The 23,216-nt window shown below is 36.9% G+C and overlaps 1 protein-coding gene across 1 annotated transcript in view; it reads left to right on the plus strand.

The window, feature by feature from the left end:
• Positions 1–2,606: 2,606 nt before the first annotated feature.
• rad18 (RAD18 E3 ubiquitin protein ligase) overlaps positions 2,607–23,216 on the plus strand; it is a 29,904-nt gene continuing 9,294 nt past the window's right edge. Inside the window, 14 exon segments of the mRNA XM_028446882.1 lie at positions 2,607–2,746; positions 4,716–4,794; positions 6,444–6,505; positions 7,121–7,191; positions 13,203–13,255; positions 13,258–13,281; positions 13,284–13,532; positions 14,650–14,749; positions 15,062–15,264; positions 15,495–15,550; positions 15,647–15,688; positions 15,690–15,708; positions 16,812–16,928; positions 19,860–19,986. Coding sequence (XP_028302683.1) covers positions 2,696–2,746; positions 4,716–4,794; positions 6,444–6,505; positions 7,121–7,191; positions 13,203–13,255; positions 13,258–13,281; positions 13,284–13,532; positions 14,650–14,749; positions 15,062–15,264; positions 15,495–15,550; positions 15,647–15,688; positions 15,690–15,708; positions 16,812–16,928; positions 19,860–19,986 — 1,253 coding nt within the window. The 5' untranslated portion in view covers positions 2,607–2,695.

Genomic DNA, 23,216 nt, shown 5'->3' on the forward strand with positions numbered 1-23,216 from the left:
ATGTTACATTAGCCATCATCACCCAATAATTATTAGGCATCAAGTAGCCAATGCGGCTCAGTTCACACCAAACTTGCTAAAGCTCATCTTCAGACAAAACAAACACACACTATCCTCACAGATTGATTAATCAAAATATTGAGTCGACAGTGAATAAGAAATGTTGGACTCTAAATAGTATTGCAAACATATACTGCAAAATACATGTTCATTTTAAAAAAAATAGACTTTCTTTTTTATTTCAACAACTGATAAATAAATATTTTGAATAATAAACTAACTCGTAATCTTTTTTAAGGTGGAAATTGTATTTCTTTTACTGTTTTACTATCTATATATTAACATAAAATGTGTCCAACAGTATTTTAAGTCAATGAGAATGCTAGTCAGTAGTAGGGTTGAGCCGGATACTCGGCTGAAAATAGTAATACCAGTCAATATCTGTGCTAGGATTGAATGAAAATTCTTATTTGGTAGCTGACTGTGTCTGCGTTGTGCAGGCTAGTCACAGAGCCCCTCCCCTGTGTCCTGCTCTGCTCAATGACACACAGAATAGCTCTTCGTCTATCCCTCAGTCACCCAGGTTTGCGGGTGTGTGATGTTATGATGTCATGTTCTCCCCAGGGGGTGCGCCCCACAATTTGAGGACCACTGGTTTAGGTTGGCTGCTGCAAAATGGTCGTAATAAATGTTAACACTGAGTAATTCTCCAACATCTGGCATATCAGTTATATTAGATCAATTTATCATCCACACTACTCACCACTGTACTATTGTCTTATTTAGTCTGGTACATATTAGTCTTTAAATGACTTTTTTTAGTTGATTGTTGTTATTTAATGTTTACATTGTACAGAGAGATCACAGTCTACCGATGTCAAAATCCTTGTGTGTTAAACATACATGGCCAATAAAGCTGATTCTGATTCTGAACACTTTTCTGACCTTTGCTCTTATAACCAGTTTATGGACTTGAACATACATATTTTGTATGCATGCTTTTGTACAGTTTGAGAAAACTGCTAAACTCACTCAGCATCAGTTCAACCAGGAATCTATTACACAATGTGTTTTGAATGCTACACAAATCTGTTTAAAATGCACAAACAAATATAATAAATGCTAATGGCCCTGAAACAACCACAAAAAACAGCAACTTCAGTTCACATTTGTATCCCAGCATGCAACTGATCTAAATAATGACATGATTAGAGATATAATGCTAATAACTCCTAATAACATGACATAATTAATGAAATAGTTAAATAATTTCATAGTATATATGGGGGGCGGTGGGTGCCTCTTGGCTTGGGATCTTGGGGACGTCTGGGGGGTTGTTCGCTCGTGGGGGGTGGCCTGGGGCTCCCTGGCCCCCTGCTCTTTCTGCTGGACTGGCTGCATCTTCGGGTCCGGGGCAGCGCTTGGGTTTGCAGTAGCAGTTCTTGCACATGCATTGGTCTACGTTGCACTGGCACGCCTTGGACTGTGGGATAAAACTCGTACTGGGCTTAACCTCAGACATCTTGATCCCAAATACCTGTTTTAGGTATGACCACTCACTCCTTCCCTCTGTCCACAGCCACCACCATTATACCTAAGCTTTGCACTTGTCACCAGACTGGCTTGATTACACAACACAATAAGCACAATATACACAACTAGAACTTCACATCTCACTCTCACTTAAAAATAATCAACTCTTCCCCATCCTTTCCATTTCCCACCTTGAGTCTCTCCTCCCTGTTCCCTTCCCCCTTCCCCCCACCCTCTCACCTAGGTGTAACACTGCCCTCTCTTTTAATATTCTCCCTTTAATAAAGTATTTCTTACCCTTCCTTAGGGAGGGCTGGTGATGGTCACAGTTATGCAATAAAATAAATTCATTTATTTAAATGCAATAACAGAACATGCATTGCTGTGTTAAAAAGATTGCACTTCTTGTAGTGTTGACCTTTGACAGCATGTGCAGACAAGATTAATAATAATAATAATAATAATAATAATAATAACAATAACAAGTCACCCACTGAACCCCCCCCCCCCCCCACCCGATCACCACCTCCATGATGACAATATCTGCTGCACTGTATATATATATATATATATATATATATATATATATCCTATTTATCCTATTTATCCTTTATTCTCAATCTATCCTTTATTTATCCCTCATCCTTTATATTTATCAATATTATTATTATTATTATTATTGTTGCTGGGTTGTTCTTTGTTTTTTGTTTTTTTAATTATTTATTTCTTTTTTTTTTTTGTTGTTGTTTGTTTTGTGCACCAACTACCAAGACAAATTCCTTGTACTGTCCTTAAAACTGTACATGGCCATTAAAAACATTTCTGATTCTGATTCTGATTCTTAATAATAATAATAATAATAATAATAATAATAATAATAATAATAATAATAATAATAATAATAATAATAATAATAATAATTAGCAGTGGTGGATCGATCCTCGAAAGTAATAGTCTAATCTAAGAAAAACAAAGTGGTAGGCACGGGATAGTTTTTATTTTTTAGGCAGGGATTGGTCACCGGAAGTTGCAAGATGACGTCAACGGTAGTAGTTTGGCGCGGGTCAGGAATCAAACCAGAAGAGGAAGAAGAAGAAGAAGAAACTAGAAACCGCTTCAGATTCGTGATTTAAAGGCTCTCATTATTTAGATTATTTGAAATATGGCTTATCAGGCCGAAGCAGAGCTGCCACTCGGCGTGGCATCTTTGAAAGTAAGTCACAACTGAGTTTATGAGAGGAACTGTGTTGTGCTAAAACTGCGGCTAAAGCCCAGCTGATCAGAGACGGATCAGCACGGATATCAGCACGGATGTTATTATTGGGGTATTACATGAATTATAAACATAATATAGAAATAACATTACGTCTTTCCTTGTATGTAAATCGTGCGCATGCGTGCCTGTCTGTCAAGTGGTGTATGCTGTACTTTAATCTATCCTTTAAATTAGGTTGATTGTATTTTGATTTCAAAATAAGACTTGGCCCGACTTCGGCATACTCAAGTATTTGACATTTACATAAGTGTATGCCTTATAACAGCAAAATACAAAACAGTAGATATTTAATATATTTAATCTCTGTACGGTTTGAAATGAAAATTTCTCTTCATAAAAAATCTGAAATTAGAGGCGAATCATGTTAATCACCTTTATTGTGCATTAAAAGAATCATTTTAAAATCACAAATATAAAAATCTCTCAATCATTGAAAAAATATTAGAAAATTGTCTCCTGGAAATTCAAACTGTATCAAAAAAAAGAAAAAAAAGCCAAGGCTTACACAACAGGAAACATGATATCTCAGATAGAAAACCTTTGTCAAGCGCCAAATATCTTCTTTCTTTGCCAGATATTGTATGTATTGTATATGGTACAATGATCATTCAGACTTCAGAGACTGGAAAACATTTTTATCATCACTAATAATTATACAGTAGATCCATATGTTTGATCTGGATGAAACTCAATACAGTAACTGAACAACCAAGCTGACATAAATTAGTCAAAATTCATGAAGATCGATTAATAATGAACCAACATACAGATTTTTGAAATTTTGAATTTTGAAACTGATCTGGGATCAGTATATTGATCTGGATCCCCTCCAAAAAATTGATGGAATCTTCCATGGCGTGAAGTATAACTTTGGTTAAACGTTTATCAAAAACTTTTGACGTATTTCTGCTAACAGACAAACAATCAAAAAAATAAATAAACGCCAGCGTAATTATTACCTCCTCATTGGAGGTAATAATGATGATTAACGGTATATATACATCAATAAATAATTGTGTCAGATTGCAGCGCCGCTGTCCCATGGTGGTTCGCTTTATTCTGCCCGTTGCCCGTGGAGACAGGAAAGTGTTGAGGTGAGGGTCATCTCATAAACTAGAATTGTTCCACATGATACGCTAGGATTATGGCCATCTGCTCTAACTAGAATATCGGATTTTATCTGACTGCATCTAGAATCACCGATATAAGCTCTCCTATAAAATGTTCCGCTCCAGCACTTCTAACCATAGGTGACTGTGGTTCACACTCCAACAAAGTAACCTGCTGTTGCTGACTATTGTTCTCTGTTTGAGTAACATCACTTGATCAAGACTTTTCTAACATTCCACTCTACAAAATAAGTAATAAAAGTATGTATGATTCGTGCTGATATCGTATAAGGTCGATATCGGTATTGGCCGATACGTAAGGCTATGATATCGGTATCATATCGGAAGTGAAAAAGTTGTATCAGGACATCCCTACAATTTAAACATTAATGATCCCAACCTTTATGTTTTTGATGGTGGGAGGAAATCAGAGCTCCAAGAGGAAACCATCCCATGTTATTAAAGAACTTTCAAAATAAGAAACTTAGAGTTTTGAGGGTTTCTGAGCTGTAAGCATCAACACCAACAAACAGGCCTGATACAGTCTATTACTCTACAAAAGCCAGGGCGCCTCACAGCACTTTAATCTTTAGCTGCACTCACTCCTTTTTCTTTTTTTTTTCTTTTTACACTGTTTTACAAGTTAAGCTGAGGTCTCTCGGGGTTTGTACAAAATTTGCTCCGACTGTTAAAGCCTTCTCACATTCTTAGGCTCTGGATGAGGGTGAAGATTATATTTTTTGGTTTACATGATTAGATTCCAGATAACAAGTGTTTTTTTTCTTCTTCATCCACAGAACATTGACACTCTGCTCCGGTGTCCAATCTGCTTCGACTTTCTCAACATCTCAATGATGACTAAGTGCTCTCACAATTGTAAGTAGAAAGCAGAGCAACTGTCTTTCATGGAATAACTTTATGATATTAAAGCGTATTCTGTGGCTTAAATCACTTGGTTGTGACTTCATCATCATGTTTTTTTCTTTTTTTTCAAAAAAGTTTTGGTTAATTTGAGAGGCACAACAAGAAGTTATGAACTTTGAAAGGTTAAATCTTTAACAGTAAGGGAAGGTGTGCTAAGATGATGCAAATAAAAGATGGATATTTCGATCCAAGTTACAGACGTGGGAGGATGTTGGTCAACTAATTAATTAGGCGTCATTAGGGCTGGGCGATTTTGCCTGAAAGAAAAGATCTCCAATTTTTTAAAGAAAAATTTGATTTGATTTTTTTTTAATACACTGCAGACATCAGATATATTGTCAAAAGTACAACTTTATTGTTGTGATTGTCCTCAAGAGTTAAAATGCATAGAACAATCCCAAAATGAACAGTAAATGAGGCTCTGTCATTCAACAATTTTAAGCTTTAATCCAGGTTTAAGCAAAAGTGCAACAGTAACTTCACAGTAGCTTAAATTTTCTGATTAAGAAATCAGATAACTACATATTTTATAACATATAACATTACAATTAAAAAAATAATAAACTCTTCCCTCAGCATAGTGAGAAAAATTTAATATGCCTGTGGCACACATATAGTCTACTCAAAGGGTAAACACATGTAAACAAAGAGGGGCTGGCTCACATCGAAATGCCAAAAAGTCCAAAATAACTGGTTGAAAAAAAAAAAACTCGGATTTGCAAAATAAAAATCATTTTTATCGACAAATCCGATTCAATCGATTTTTTTTTGCCCAGCCCTAGGCGTCATATGCTCTCGTTATTTGTTTTTTATTTGTATAAGCTGGAATCTTGTGACTATAAACCTGTTCAAATGACAACATTTATCTTTATGCCTGTGTTTGATACAGTTACAAGAGCGTTGTCAGGTGGTTTATGACAGATATTTTCGTCAGAGCTTTCATATTTCAATAACTAATCATTGGGAGGCTTAAGACTTCATTTGTCTGATGGTGTCATCTGTGGACCTTTGCTCATCTTTTTGCGCAAAGTTGGATTTCGACTTCCTTTATTTATTCCGTGTACTACGATGCCATGGCGATAGACCCAAAATGAGGTCGATGCCTGAATAGAAACACGTAAAGTGGTACTGACCAGATCGTTTGTTTATTCTCCAATGAATTAATGTTGTATTATCTCACAAATTTACAGATTAGTCATCAATTATCTGCCCATGTTTCTTCCTTCCTGCTTTTGCTGTTTTTGTATTCTGTATTATTTATTCATATTTTCAAGAAATGATCCTCATGGTGACGTAAGTCACGGTTTCTTCCTGTTTGTGATTGGTCAGACGCTACAATTATAATATCTACCTGTTTTATGTGAGCGTGCACTGATCCAGGTTGGTTAAGTTAACATGTTAATATCCAGCTTTGTAGGACAGCTGCTCTGACGAATGTTTGGTTAAGTGAAGCCCGCTAACGTATAGATATCCTGGATAAATTTATCCGGTTTCGTAGTACAGGCCCAAAGTGTCTTCCTTGTAAGAACGAGCATGCCTTGCTGTTTTGCAATACGTTAGTGGTTAATCACATTTTATGTTTTTTTTTTTTTGCCTTGCAGTTTGCTCCTTGTGCATCCGTAAATTTCTTTCCTATAAGCTGCAGTGTCCAGTCTGTAATATGGTAAGTGCTTAAAAACATCTGTGTTTAAAAGGTTTCTATTATTCAAGCTGATCAGAGTTTATTTTTTTGTATTTTTACCACCTCACCCCTTACTGCACTCTGTATTCTATGGTTACCTCTCTACTATCCACACATAGGGTTTTGTATTGGTGAACCTTTATTTACAAGCTGATCCCCAGACTCCTGCCCTCGTGTATCTCCTCCATGACACACAGTCGGCACACGTACAGCCTGCGCTCCCTGCCCTTTATTACTAACTGAATGCTTAATGTATGTATGGAAGTTATTCTTTTACCCTGCCTTCTTTACCTTGGTCTATATAGCATGTCCAAAATTCGGGTTTGTCCAAAACAGGTCCCTCTAAAAAATAAGACCTTGTTTTCTCACTGAGCCCACCTGTAAAACAACAGGTTGTAATGGTAATATATTAAGAAAAGTACAGTACTCAGCACTTGCTGTTAGGATCAGTTAATAATTAAAGTCTTTGTCACAAATTGTGTAATTCAAACACCAGTGGTGGGGATATATTCTGCTTCTATGAATTTCATGTCAAATTAAAGTATTTGTATGTTAATATTCTTGTTCTTCTTCATCTTCTTCTTTTTTTTCAAATAGAAAAATGACAGAACAAGACCTGAACAACACCGTTTATTAGATGATTTGGTTACTAACTTTCGAACGGCAAGGTAATGTATGACACATCAAACATCCTTTGCTCAAGGACTTTATTCAATACATATGAAATGTTATTTTTTCCACATGTTTCCAAAAATGTACTTCCTGATTTAAAATGAAACAATATTTCAATGATTTTGAGTTTGTTAGTATGTTTTTATTTATCGCAATTAAAGCTGTTTGCTAAAGTCTCACAGTAACTCATGTTCACTTTGAACATGTTCAAACCCAATGACGCAACTGCAGCTGGTGCCATCGCCCCCTCTGTCCTCACTGATGGTAAAACCTCAATCACATTTCCCATTAGTCTCTTTTGTATGAGTTAAGCACTTCCCTTTCATCTGGAAAGTGAGCAGCTTTAAAGGTGCAGTCCTCAACTCTCAGATCCCTCTCTCCCCCTCCCTCCCCGCTGCTCTCTTGCCCTGCCTCCAAACTTTTTAAAGTCCCTCCCTCAGAGGAGCTAACAAGCTAACGTTTGTCCGACAGCAACATCACACTAATATAACATGCTCTGTTAAAAGCATATTACTGACGCACTTCTCTCTCTCAATGTGCACAAACCTCAGCAACAGCAGCAACAACGCAGTGTCACTTACAGCAGCCCGCACATGAACAACACATGCACCACATACAGTAGTTCTAGTGTAACAATTACAAATCAAACATAATGTAAATCAAGCAGCAGTAATTGCTTTTCAAGCAGAAAAGTCACTAATTCCATCTTCTAATCCTTCAGACCATACACTGTAAAAAAAAAGACGATGCTCCAGCCCAGGGAAGGGGTGGGGCTTGTGAGCAACAGCTGTCAGATAGTCCATCAAACACAATCCTGGCTCTGATTGGGTCTTTTTTGCTCGTCGCGGCTGTGCATTCTGGCAGAGGAGGCTCAATGCGCTTGTTTTTTTCACACAAACTACTAGTTTCATGTAAGAATGTCTTTACATATTGACAGCTTTAGCAAATATGACAAAAAGTGACTTTTATAAGAGTTGTAGACTGCACCTTTAATGCTGTTATCTGGAGTTTCTGAGAAACATCTAAATGTCCCGCCCTAAATAGCTCCACTTCCTCCCCCGCCTCTGCCAAACTACCAGAATCCATGCCTCTACTTTTCTGCATGCGCATCGCGGAACATAACAAAGTCCCATCGGGTCACATTGATATATGTCTATGGGTCAGGGTAAGAGCCAAAATCATATTACCTGTTTGCTGTTGTGACGCGTGGCCTTGTTTTTTTGTGCACAGTTCCGCATTCACTTTGATTGACAGTCTCAAAACAGGAAGTCAAAGTCTATAGTCAAGGTCTATACTGAAAGGCGGGACCTTATATACATTAATGTATATGAATGACCACCATCAGTAGACCATAGTAAAAGACTAGTTAGGTATTTTTCAAAAGAATCATACATAAACATAGATTTCTCAGAAACTCTGAATATCAGCTTTAATGCCTTTACTTTCAATATTGTCATTCTCTCATATTTCAGCTGCCACTCTTGCCTTAAGTCAAATTTCTGAACATGTGTAATTGTTTTCTCTGTGCACTGCCAGCCCTTTTAGTGCAGGGGTTTTGTTTTGTTTTGAGTAACTGTGCATTTACACTGAGCCGAGTTTGTGTCAGCTAAAAGTGTTGATTTGTCATCGAAACCTATTATGATGATGATAATAATGGCTTGGATTTCTATGTAACTTTTTTCAAAGTGTGTTAGTGAAACCATTATTCATACACATCAGTCACACCAGTGGTGGTAAGCTACATTGTAGCCACAGCTGCCCTGGGGCACATTGCCACTAGCTCACAGCCAACAACATGTCTGGTTATGTACAGTTTTTTGCGTGAAATCTAGACCTACTTGTTTAATGCTTAAATTTATTATTAGCTTTTTATAATAATATATACCTGTTTAATTTCAAAAGAATATTAAGTAGAGAGACACAGATGCACATGTAGTTTTTTTAAATGGGACTGAACACAGCACTTTATTCTGAACACCTATGGAGTTTGGGATCTTTGTGAATCAAAATGATTACGGAGGAAATGAGAAACAATTCTGTTATTATTGACGAGCTCACAGGATTTCCACCATGCAACCTATTTCCACTGACTTCACTTTGCCAGCGTTGGAGAAAGAGTTATTTAAATTTTTTTGTAATGTCGTTCTGACTCTGAGATTTTCTGTAAATTAAATGGGGATTTAGTTTTCATTAGCTGAGGTCAGTCAGGGTTCCGCCTATATCATACTAAACCTGTGTTGTTTAGCTTCAGGCCTGATATGTTGTTTTTACACTGGGGCGCTGACACTGAGGGCAGCACTCGGGAGAAGCTCAGGAGGAACATCTGAGGTCTTACACATATCACTGCATCAACTAAAGGAATATAACATCACAGTCCCTGAGGTGATTTCTGCTCATTTGCTGTGAAACCTAATATTCACCTTCTTTAGAGCTCCTCCTCAGAACTTCATCTGGTTTGGATTGCTCACACAAAGGCAGCAAATGTCTATTACTTTTTGCAGACCTGCATCTACAGTAGTTGAAAATCACGTTATTTCTTGATCGATTTATTTTTTACATAAAAAAAAAGCATGTTTAATTTTCAATGGATCTGGTTTATCTGGTGCTTGAAATTATTGTTCTGTAAGTCAAGTAAAAATCGTAATGTTAAAAGGCATGTGAACAGTAATCTGTTGTGGAACCCAAGCTGCTTGAGGTCCTGTGTGAAATATCCACAGTCAGTCATGATTTGGGGGTGCAATCTTCTCTTCTGTTCCTCACCTGTCTTCCTCCAAACCCTTGGACCTTGATTCCTGAATGAAAGGCATACTTTACTTTTGTCTCAAAAAAGGACCTTGGACGACTGGCCAACAGTCCAGTCTAGGGGTGGGAACCTCACGATACGGATAACGCGATACAAAGCTCACGAAAACGATTATCTCACGATATGGCGATACTGCGATTATTGATATATTGGTCAGAAATCAATCTACGATAATCTATGACATTACAAGAAAAAAAAAAAAGATCTTTCTTGCCAGTGACACCATTATAGTGCAATATTCCAGTAAACGATATATTGGTTCCTTCAACAAACAGTGACAACATTTATGTGAAGACCTACCTGCACATTTAGTGAAAAAGCAGAAAAGGTGTAAAAAAATGAATAAATAAAAATCAATACTTAGCGCAAGCGTATCGATAATCAATTGTGCGAAAAAATATCGTGATATATCGTCGTATCGAGATATCATCACACTCATAGTCCAGTCCTCTTCCCCTTTTTTTTTCTGCAAAAACTGAAATTTAAATAGTGATTTCTTCACAGTATTCTAATTATTTGAATTCCTGTTTTCGTGGGTTTTTATGAGCTGGAAGCCCAAATTATGTAAAAATAAACAAATAAATACTGGGAATCGTTTAAATTGTGGGCCCTGAATTTATAATCTATGAAAGTTTAATTTATTGAATAGAGTTATGGAAATTAAATAACTTTACATGGTATTCAAATTTTTTGGAAAAGGGTCTGTATATATGTACTCGTTGTCTTCTCCTGCTTACTGAATGCTTTTTTGTGCCTTAAATTTGTATGGTAGAAAACCATTTTCATGTAATGAGACATCGTTTTCCATCCTTCATCAGTCACTTGAAGGTTATCAACACGTGGCGGGGGTTCTCTTCAAAGTTTCTACCTCCCGATTGTCATCTCTGTTGTGATTGAGTAGATTGAGCTGCAGCTCCTTCCTTTGTTTTTTTTTTTAATTTCCTGTTGTCCTAGCATCGGATGTTAAAAAATGAGTTTTTGTGATGTGAAATCCATCACAAAAATATCTTTTTAGATCAAATTCTATCATCATTTCTTTAACATAAATTTAACTTTGTTAGAGAAATGTTGATGTTATAAAAAAATATAAAAGCTTTGATTGTTTTGTGTTCTTCACTTTCTCTCTGAACTAAATGTATTACGTTTGAATACTTTAGCTGTTGTAGCACTATTTAGTTTGAGTGGAAATGCTTCTCCTGGCTGTGTATTCCGAAGGGGAATATCACAACTTGTGCCCATGTGGTTGGTACATTCTGTGCTTGAGCACATGTAAGAGCTACTGTTTTTTTTTTTTTTTTTGGACCACTCTCATTTTTCACTACAAACTCGCTGCATTAGGGAGCTGCTGGCTGATGGTCCCTAAATTACTGCCATTAAATGCAAGGTCCGTTTCTCCTGCTAACCATTAGTGTGCAGCACTTTGTAATTATAGTTACAGTAACAAGTTACCGGTACCTTGTAGTCTGAATTCTCTTTTGCCTTTTATTTGTTTAAAATGTTGATAAAGGCTAAATTTAATATAATAAATACACTTTATTGTCCCTATGGAGAAATTTGTCATGGGCTTGCAGTGCATAAAGTAGTTGCTCTTGCAGCCAATATAGGCGTAATATAGGCTTAAAAATATTAGATATATATATATATATATATATATATATATATATATAATACAGTACATACTGTATATGGTACATTACACTCATTTTAATTTAAATATATGCATTTTTTGTGTGCAAGTGTTTATTTACAGCTCTTTTGGAGCTTTGTTGCAGTTTGGGGTTTTTTTTGTTGGTTTTTGGTCTGTCATTGTTGATAGCCACTTTCAATATGTTAAATATTTTCACTCTAATATCCAGCTTGTAATTTTTAGACAGAAAATGTAGTCAAAAGCTACTAACAAAACAAGAGATTTTTTTTTTTACATTTTAGAACTTATTGCAATAAATTATCTTGCCTAGATGCTAATGTAGTCGAGCTTTGTGTTGAATTATTTCATAAAATCTGAAGCTTGCAGCATCTGTTATTCGCTCTGAGGCAGCAACCATTAAGCTACATGAACATCTCTTTATTTGAACTTATTTGACACATGAATATAATGGTGAAGATGTTCTTTCTCTTCTCCAATGGGCCAGAAACGGTTACATGTAATAGCTGTGCTATATGGTGCACTTGACCTTTCCTGTTGCTTTAACAGTGTTGTTTAGTTTACAGTGGGTGTAAGTAATGCAATATTTAAAACATGTTTTTTTTGTTTTTTATTATTTTGAATTTTGTTCTTGGATTTTGGTTCTTTCCTTAAAAGGATTTGTTGTTTGTGAGTTCTTGACATACCAGGGCATGTTCTTCCAAAGTTTGCTACGCCGATGGGTTTCTCTGCTATGACTCAGGCCGCTGGTGTTCGTGCGGATGGACACGTTAACGTCTGGTGAACCTGCGGCTAATGGGGATGATGTGCATGAATACGTTTTAAATATAGAAAGTAGAACATCACACCACCTCATTGGGCTCATTTTATTGCCAACTAATGGCCCAGCTGCAATTTGTTTGCTCTCTCCGTTCCATGACTGCCCCAAAGCGTTCCGTTTTCAAACTACAGCTGTAAAGAATCACGATTAAGACGGTGGAGTCCTACACCGAAGGCCCCCTAAATGTCAATACCATTTATTATGCTTACTGCCTGAGAATACAAAAAAAAAAAAAAAACTTTTTAAGGCGTGATTGTTCCTTATCAGGCTTTAAGCTGGTTACTCATTGTATTGTCATGCGTTTGCGCTGTTTTGTGTCATGTATTTGTGCATTGCATTGTGGGATGTGGAGTCACAGCGACGGCTGCAGAGAAGTGTTTTTACTTTATTCTGATATCACGGGATTACCGGCAAAAAGCTAGAACAAAAATGGTAATGTGTCAAGCAAATTGCTGTCCTTGTCTCGCGAAGAACCCAACAATCGTAAGATGAAATAAAAACACCCACAATACAATCAATGCGTGTAAATGTCAGCTGATTAACTGTTTATAATAGAGGTGAAAACAAACTTTGAGTCTGCAATTTCAACTTCCTACATCTTTCTTTTTCGAGCAAATGATCTTCGATTTATTAATCTGTGAGGTCTATACAATAGATTTAAGTGATAATTTGAATAACGTATGGTTGTCGTTGAGTATCCTACTCTAAACTCAAGCACTTTTTTTTTGTGGTTTTTCAGGCAGCAGTTGTCGAAAGCCAATTTTGACTCTCCTCCAATTTCACCTAAAACCCCTTCTCTGCTGTCAAGTGCAAAACTCCCCAGAGAGAGGCAAAAAGTGTAACGGCGCGTTAAGTCACTTTTTCCAGAAGAAGCTTAAAACGCCTCCCAGTGAGAATACTGGGCTAGACAGATCCATCGCTCACAGCTTTCAGCCTAGAAAAATGGAACTTTCACACAATCCCAAACTACCATCAGAAAAAACTCGAGTGCCGGTAAAGGAGGAGGCCTTGGATGTTCAAATTGCACACTCTTCATCGCCATCAATAGATGTGAAGCCCATTATTAAAGGTGAGGCCCCAAACACAAACCTTTAGTCATTCATTTTGAACTCACTGTTTCATCTTCTCTGGGTAAAACCCCTCAGAGGTTGTCTGACACATTTTAAAAAAATATAAATAAAAAAACAAACCTCACTAAAACATTGAGGTGCATGTGTATGAATATTCATAGCTTTACTTGTTCTTGTCTTATTGCCACGGTTGATGATTTTTACTTTCACAAATTAAGCACATTTGATTGATGAGAGATTTCTTAAAAACATTAGTGTTGGCTTGGGCTTTATTCTATTTTTATGCCTAATTTTATAGTTTTCAAAATATGTGGTTACTACCTGCAACATGGAGATTTTCTAGTGTTTGCTGGCAATTATTTAAATCATTTGGTCATTTTTTGCAAGAAAAAGTAGCCCTAGTGCAGGGTTCTCGCCAGCACTGTTGAGCGTAGGGGCCCCAGACGATGTAATAGCGCCCCCTACATTCAGTTTTCAGCAACGTAGGGGGGATTTTCAATTGTTTTTCATTTTTTGATCGATACTGTCGTAATAGTTGTTGCACAATTGGACACAAAAGGGACTTCCAGTAGTGACGTAGTGTGTAGAGCACACGAAGCTGCTTGTCATGGGTCCAACTCACAACAGATCAGATTGCATGCACGCCCACGGTTGTGAATACGATGGATTTCTTAGTTCCTTTTTTCAGAGCACATACGATCTTAATTTCTGTCAGGACCTAAAGAAAATTTCAAGCAAAATCTTAAAAAGTATATCTGGAGAAAATGACCTACCCTAGCTTTAAGCTTTACTTCACTAAATTTGGCCCTCAGGGAGTCATACATTTTAAAGTTGTCCGCCACGCGATCCCCCATGCTGTGAAAAATTCCAGGTGAGAACCCTGTAGTGGGTAATGACTCTATACAATAGCACTTGTGTAGAAAACAATGTCACTGATTTCATTCAAAGGATGCTTTTCTCTCCTTCTCTGTGTCTGAGCTGTCTATGATACAGTATCTCTGAACTTTTTCTAATACCATGTCTTTGATTTGAACAAGCAATGTCTGATAGGAATGAAGTGTGGTTTGTGTTTCCAATAATGTGCACCTTATGTGTTTCTATTTTTTTCTCTTACAGTGGAGTGCCCCGTGTGTTCTGTCAGTATTTCACAGCAATTTATAAACAAGCACCTCGACACTTGTCTTACCAGAGATGAGAAAAAGGAAAGCTTGAGGAGGTAAATCTATACTGTTTTGTAGTTGTGTAGTTACCAAATCTAATTGGGTTTAATAGTTTAACACCTACTTAAATGGCTATGGTTAAGGTCGTCTGTGCTCTTATTGTGAAGTCGCAAAATTGGCTTATTTTTTTTTCCTTTTCCTGGTGGTTTTACCAGACATGTGAGTACCAGATGATTGCTGACTATTGTTGCAATAAAATGTACAATATGGATGGTGAAACCAAACCTTGCAAAAGTTGAAATTATGGCTCTTTTATGTAAAAATACTGGTTTTCTGTTTACCATTGGTTTTTTTTTAATATATTTCAGCAGTCTTGGAAATAACAGGCGGCCGATGGGAAAGTTGGTGTACAACCTGCTTTCAGTGCAGGAGCTGAAAAGAAGACTTAAGGAATGTCATCTGTCAATGCAGGGTTCTAGAGACCAGTTGATCAAAAGACACCAAGCTTTTGTTCAGTCATACAACGCCCAGTGTGACTCTCTAAACCCCAAATCAGGTGAGAGAGGATGTCGTGCAATCAAAAAAATTTGGAAGTTTTGTAAGCTAACATATTTAATATGACAGGTGATGATTAACCCAAAAGACAGAAGCAAAGATGAGGGTGGGGGGAGACCAGAAATAGTCTTCAACATTTATGGTTGAAACCAGTTCCAGGCTTTAGAAACAATGCGATGCCACTGGTAAATCACCTGGATCTCATGTAGTGTGTTTTCTGTGTCGGCAGATCAAGATATTGCAAAGAAGTCGAGGCTAATGAAAAGGCGAGAAATCAACTACAGGGAAAACCAAACCTGTATGTGTACCTGATGATACAAAGTTATGTATTTTTTTTATCCATGTTTGATTACAAGTACCTCCAACAAAACGTTTAAATATGTTTTTATGTTTTCCAGGTAATGGCTTTTTCAAAGAATCAGTCACAGAAGGAGATAGATTGAGATGCATTCAAACTATTGTAAGTATAGTGTTATTTATTGAACTTGTTTAATTTTTTAACCTTTCAAAGGATGAGCGTTATGCTATAGTTCACTACCATTGATAGCGTTTTAATCATCAAAAAATTTCTGTTATAATGCTGAAGCTAGAGATATATAAATGTAAAGGTAAAGTGGATAAAAATAGTTTGAAATAGTAAATTATCTTGCAGACACTAGTATTTTCAAAATAAATGGCGCTTAACCGTTGTAGAACTATTGATTTGATTTATCAAGACAGATGTTGATGGCTTTAAGCAGTAAGGGATGTCCCGATACAACTTTTTTATTTCCCATATGATACCGATATTGCAGCCTTGCGTATCAGCTGATTACCGATATTGATCAGATATCAGCATGAATCATACATACTTTTTTTTTACATTTTTTTTTCTCTCTCTTTTTTTTTAATAAAAATATTCATTTTGTAGTGTGGAATATTAGAAAAGGCTTGATCAAGTGATGTAGGACTGACCCATTGATTATTAACCAATTGGTTCCATTCATGTTTAACCTTGAACGTAATACCTACAGTATTCTACAATTGAATAAAATAAATAAAAAATTAATTGGAAAAAAAAAACGGAAATTTGAATCTGATATCCGATATTCGTTTTCAGGCTAATATCGGACCAATATCAATATCGGATTGGGACACTTATTAAGCAAGCCAGCGTGGTGATCTGTGATTGAGCTGACAAGCTTATAAGTGTAAAAGTTAGTAACTAGCTGCTATTTCTCCTTTCTTTTACTGCTTGTTTTAAATCACCATTTTGCCCTTGCACACCGCCAATCCTTCTCAAATGCCAAGGATTCTCCTTATTCCAAAGTGATGTACAAATCACCATATTGTGTGCATTAGTGCCTGAGCTTTAAGGTGTGTTTTCCTTTTTTCCTGCTTCTTAATGGAACAGCTTTCCATAGCAACCATTGTGTGACCCAAACTTTAATTAGGTTCAGCTTTTTTGAAAAATATGTTAACTGTCTGTTTATGCTCCTTTATTAAATATTGTGGTGGCTTTCAATCTGTTAGTGATTTAATTTTTCTTTACCCACACATCATATATATGTGTTTAAACCACAGGTAAACAGCACAGCAGCGATTTTTCCCGCCTAATTGCGCAGGTCCGGGGTCGCATTGAGAGCAGCAAACGAAAACAAGAGGTCAACCCGGGAGCTCAGACTACACAGTCTGCTGCAGGTATGTCAACACCTTTACCCATAAAGACACTTACATAATACATATTCCTTCTTAAAGGTCCCATATCATGCTATTTTTCACCCATCTCCATTTGTTCCAAGAACCCCAAAAACATAGGATTTGAGGTTTATTTTTTCAAACTCGCCTGTTTTAGCCTCTGAAAAGTCACTTTCTGAGCAACTCTACACAAACAGGCTGATTTGCAGCCTGCTTATGCATATTCATGAGTGGCCGTGTCTATAGACGGGACACTGACTTCCTCCTCTCCACACGGTGATGTAGGGCCAGAGGACGGCCCGCCCTCCTCCCACCCACTCTGTAGCCGAGCTCATGCTCAATGCGCTCATTCGTGGGCGTCTTTGTTTACATGTCTATCACGGCAGAGAGCTTCCTGGAGGCGCAGCTTCTCCAGCTGAGTGCCGCATCAAATTCGTCATTAAAATGTGGGAACGCGTCATCAAATTGGAGCGAGGTTTTTGGGCTCACCCTGCAGTAAGAAAGGAGCAAATCACTGTCTAACTAATAATTGATGAAAAAAACACTTTGGGCATGTGTATGAAACCCATATAGTACTTTTATGATGTTTAAAGCACAGAAAATCCAATTTAGCGTAACATGGGCCCTTTAAAGGACAACCAAAACTAAATTCCAAAAGTCTTTTGGATATCCAAATGATTATGTGTAATATTTTCCAGTGGGAACAAGAGGTGGTTTAGAAGCTAAATAGGCAATAAAAAGCACTTTAAATGCACACTGAAGGTCGACATGTTTGACAAACTGTGTCGTAGTGATTACTCAAGGAAGTGCTCAAGTAACGTAACTACAACTGGTTTTATGAGATTAAAGGCATTTGATCGTTCCCATGGTAGTGTAGACTTCCGGTTTTTGAAGTGTCTGCCATGTTCAGCTGGAAGCCATGCACAGTTCTATAGAAAGATGGCTGATAATGGCATCCAAATGCTGCTCCCACCAGAATTTTCAGAGTCTGATATCTTGTTTCCTGGTAAGAATCAATTATTTATCAATCAGAATTTTATTGTTATTTTATAATAAATCAAAGGATCCCTCTGACAGGGAGCAATACAGGTGTTTGAGGAATCACTGCAAAACACAAACCAGGAACGCAAACTCCAACTACTATAAAGAATCATTTGCTCAGAATGCAAATCATTCCAAACAGTTCTGGAAACATCTCAATTAGCTTCTTAACAAATCAAATAATGATTCTACTGATCGTGTCTTTCTCAATGACAATTTTATTACAGATCCTTTAACAATTGCTGAGGACTTTAACACACACTTTTATTTTATTAGCAGTGCCATGCACTCTGATTATTTGGCTCCTTTTAGGCAAGGCAAATGTATTTGTATAGCGCATTTCATTTACAAGGCAACTCAATGTGCTTTACATGATCAAAAAGTGCAACAGAAAACATTCAACAGCTTAAAATCTGTAAGAACATAATTTAAAATCATCAGTAAAATCATTTGAAATCATCATCAAACACATTACATCAACAACATCACCAAAAATCTCCCTCTCAATCATACGCAGTAGAGAAAAAGAGTGCCTTTTACTTTGATTTAAAAATGTTCACATTGGTTGCTGACTTCAGCTCTTTAAACCAAGTTGATTCATCTTTTTCCTTTTCTAGAATTTTACCATCTGATGTACTTCAAGCCATTTATGAGACAAAAAAATAGTAGTGCTGGTCCAGATGGCTTGGAAGCCAAATTTCTTAAGCTTGAATCCAGTATATTAATATACTCATTACATGATCTGTTTAACGTGTCTTTAGACACCAACTTCATTCCACTTATCTGGAAAACTGCAAGAGTCACTCTGATATTCAAGGGAGGAGATAACACTGATTTAAGTAATTTCTGTCCAATTTCTATAATCTGCAGTTACTAAAATATTAGAAACAATGATTTTTCAACAATTATATAAATATCTCAATCATTTCAATATTTTATCACCTTTTTAATCAGGCTTCCGCTCTGGATACTCCACAACAACATCCATAGTTGAATTTACTAATGATATGATCTCCTCCTTTTATCAAAACCAATACACAGGTGATATATTTCTTGGCTTTTCAAAGGCCTATGATCTTTTAGGTCACTACTTATTATTGGACAAACTTAATACAATAGGTCTTAACAGGAATGCTCTCTTATGGTTTAGTGCTCATCTCCATAACAGACGTGAATTTGTAGTTTTTAAAGATTCACAATCTGGTCTGTGTATTATGTTTTCCAATATACACGCACCACAGGGTTCTACTCTTGGTCCTCTTTTATTTTCTGTCTTTATTTATGATCTCCCTTAAGTGTGTACAAATTGTCAAGTTAATTTATATGCAGATGATACTGCTCTCTATTTTTCAGGCTCCAACTTGTCTAAACTTCAAATCAAATTACAGACAGATTTCAACTCAATCCCAATCCTAAAATAATTTCCTAAAGCTCAATATGAAAAAAAAAAAAAACATTTTGTATGCTTTTTGGCACTTGCTATTTACTCCAAGCTGGAAACTTCAATATTCATTTTGACAATGACTTCCCACTGTCAAAGCCAGACCTCTGGCAAGTATCTGGGAATGTGGCTGGACCCTGAATTAAACTTCAAACCACATATATATTACTTATATACATATACATACTGTAAATAACTAATGTGCCTATGTGTGTAAAGCTATGCTTATGTATGTGTATTGCCGTGTATGTACAGTATGTCTGCTGTACTTGGTTGTATGATGTATGTTGATCTATATACTATTAACATTTACGTGTAGATCTATATGTATACATTTACCCTGAGATGCCAGATGGTGGGAGATTGTGGGTTGTGAGCAAATCTAACCCTAACCCTAATCACACTCAATTATTCAAACTTATCTGACTGTTGTCAATTCTGATATTTGTCAGATCAAGTCACAGAATCAAACAGCACCACAGTGTTAACAATAGAAGACGGAGAGGCTGGCGTGGAGCAAAGTGGGAGCGAGGTTCAGTTTCCTTCCAGCCCCTCCTACAGCGATGTTTCCATCAGCAGGTAAGAAGACATGAATTATTATTCATCAAAATTTGTATTTTATTTATTGACTGCAACAACTCCGCTGCAGTAAAGAGGATCTCAGGTTTGATTCCCAGTGCCTGTTTAAAATGTGTGTATAGGATGTTTCACTTAACAGTTCATATTCACATGGTGTAAATACTCAATTTGTTTATATTCCTCATCAGTAACTTACTATTACTTAGAACATGCTTTCATCTTGGTTTAAACATCAAGCTGGTGTATATAATATATAATGCAAAATGAGCTTTCTCCTCATATATATGATAATAATTGTATTGAAAAGCAGAACACTACATTTAAATGAAGGAACTATAATTAATAACCCAGTCAAGTTGTCAACATAAGGGTCCTCATTTATCAACCTTGCGTGAAAACGGGTGCAAATCTGAGTGCACATTGTGTTGTACATGACCAAGGTGGGATTTATGAAACATTTGTATCTGACCAATCACAGCACACCAATGACCGGGTGTTGATAAATGCTGCAGCTGAATTTGATTGTCATTAAAGCTAGGGTAGGTCATTTTCTCCAGATACACTTTTTAATTTTTTGGTTGAAATTTTCTTTATGTCCTAACAGAAATTAAGATCTTATGTGCTCTGAAAAAGGATAGAAGAAAATCTGTCATCTGTAGCAGTTGTAAAGCTGTAAAAACTTTGACCAATGAAAAAAGACAGTTATTTTTTATTTATTTTTTCTCCCTTATTTGCAAATTATGGTGGAAAATATGTATTTGGTCACTAACAAAAGTTAATCTCAATACTTTGTAATGTACCCTTTGTTGACAATGACAGAGGTCAAAGTTTTCTGTAAGTCTTCACACACTGTTGCTGGTATTTTGGCCCATTCCTCCATGCAGATCTCCTCTAGAGCAGTGAAGTTTTGGAGCAGTCGCTGGGCAACACAGACTTTCAACTCCCTCCAAAGATTTTTTATGGGGTTGCCTCTTAAAGAAATAGTTACAGAACTGTGAGAGCCAGAAACCTTGCTTGTTTGTAGGTGACCAAATACTTATTTTACCGAGGGATTTACCAATGAATTCATTAAAAATCCTAAAATGTGATTTTCTGGATTTCTTTTTTCTCATTTTGTCTCTCATAGTTGAGGTATACCTATGTTGAAAATTACAGGCCTCTATCATCTTTTTAAGTGGGAATACTTGCACAATTGGTGGCTGACAATACTTTTTTGCCCCACTGTATGTTGATTTTGATTGTTTCTGGCTTTATATTAGTTTAGTCGTTAGTCCTTCCGCCTCTTTATTCCCACAACACGAACAAGCCTTTTTTAAAACAAAATGTTTTGGAAAAATAGAAAAAATAGAAAGTAAGATGTAGGTTAAACCCCTTTGTCAGAGTTGGGCAGCTGTAGCAACGAGGCGCGCAATTGTTGTTATCCCCCGTAGCATGGCGCACGACCCCCACAATGCGCCATGCGTGACGTCACGTCACATGCATAAAAGCCATTGAAATGGACTCGGGCTGAGGGTTGAATTAAAATCTCAATAACGGCAAATGATGGTTTAATAAAATGTTACTCATCCACAGCCTAAAAGCGTAAATCCCTGCTATTTGATCAAGACATTTCTTTATATTTAGACTAGACAGGCTGGCGAGCTCGAGCCCATGCACCCCCGTCTCCCCCCCCTCATATCAGGGTAGAGATCCTGGAGAGGCACACAGAAATATGTTGTTTATTAGCATCAGTTGTCTGCACCCTGGAAGCAATAAATAACAAAGAAATGAATGAATCCCTTAAAAATCCTCATTGGAGGCTGAGCTTTCACGGTTTCAGCTTTGGCTGCTCGGGCTGTGCAGATAAATCCAAAATTGCCTCCATTCACCTACGCATTGTTGTGCAAAACAGGTTAAAATAACATCACACCGCTTGCTCTGTATATATACAACAGTTTTCCCTCGCTTGTCCAATACACAGAGCCGAAGCAGCGCTCCTGTGATGCGTGTGCACGCTGCTGAACCTATGCGCTCCTGCCCGGAGGCAGAGTTAGAGCCTGATATATGCTACTTGTCAGTGGGTTTATTGAAGGAAACCTAAAAAGTGCAGGTATCAGTAATAATGTGGGCTTTTTTAAATTAATTTTGTTTTGTTTTAATAATCTGTTTTGATCTGCTCTGAATGTGTGTCTGCTTATGCTGAAATGACAGCTGAGGCTTGTCTAATACTTTATTCTCAGACTCAGTCAGATTTGGCTGTACTGCAGCACAAATCCACACACTCAGAATTGCATACACGAGAACAGACCTGATGTGAGATCTTATCATAGTGTACGATCACGTCACAATTGATTAATACTGACGTTTGCGTGAATTGGTTGAACGCACTAGCGGTTAATAAATGAGGGTGAAGGAGTTTAAACACACTGATAATTAAACTGTAAACACAATGAACTGGTGCACTGCATGTATCTGGAGATTTTCTGGAGATTTCTTCCCATAAAAAAGAGGGAGATTTTCTTCCCACTGTCGCTAAATGCTTGATCATGTCGATCTTGTTGGGTTCTTTCTTTCTTACTATGGACTTTATATTTGTTCAGGGGTTTTGAGATGACTTTTGTTGTATTTTGCGCTTCATGAGTAAAGTTGAATCGAATTGAATTTATCCAAAGTGTCTCCACAGTAAATTGATACATTATTTGGAACATAAACCAAAATCATTTAATTAAAGACCAATAATTTGATACTTTCTGATTCTAGTAAATCTGACATGGCAGAATGAAGTGAAGCGGGATGCTGTGTATTCGTCTTTTATAATGGTGGACGTTGGCTCTATGACTACAGTCAAACTGGGGATGTGTGAGGTATTTATACTGTGTAAATATAGTTTAATCTTCAATTCACTGCTGCAGCATTCATTCACAAACTTTTTCAGTAGCTGCACTGTGCCTCATATTTCCTTCATCAGATGAGCTGATGACGAGCGTCGCTACAGTGAAACCAACTTGTCACGTTATCGGCCATTATACAACAGTTAGTTCCGATTAAGTAATTTGATTGAGACATGGGACATTCAATAAGTGCTGATATTGTTGTGGTGGTTTTGGATGAAATGAGATGGAGTCAAGTTTTGGGGTTGCTGTTCAGATGCGGACACAGGGTTTATTGGTCGATTTTTTGGAAGCAGGTCTGACAGTAAATGCTCTTATTTTAGCATGAGAGATGTCCCTTATTTGTTCCCGTCTTTGACA

Source organism: Gouania willdenowi, chromosome 5, assembly GCF_900634775.1.
Source record: "Gouania willdenowi chromosome 5, fGouWil2.1, whole genome shotgun sequence".
In the NCBI taxonomy this organism is placed as follows: Eukaryota; Metazoa; Chordata; class Actinopteri; order Blenniiformes; family Gobiesocidae; genus Gouania; species Gouania willdenowi.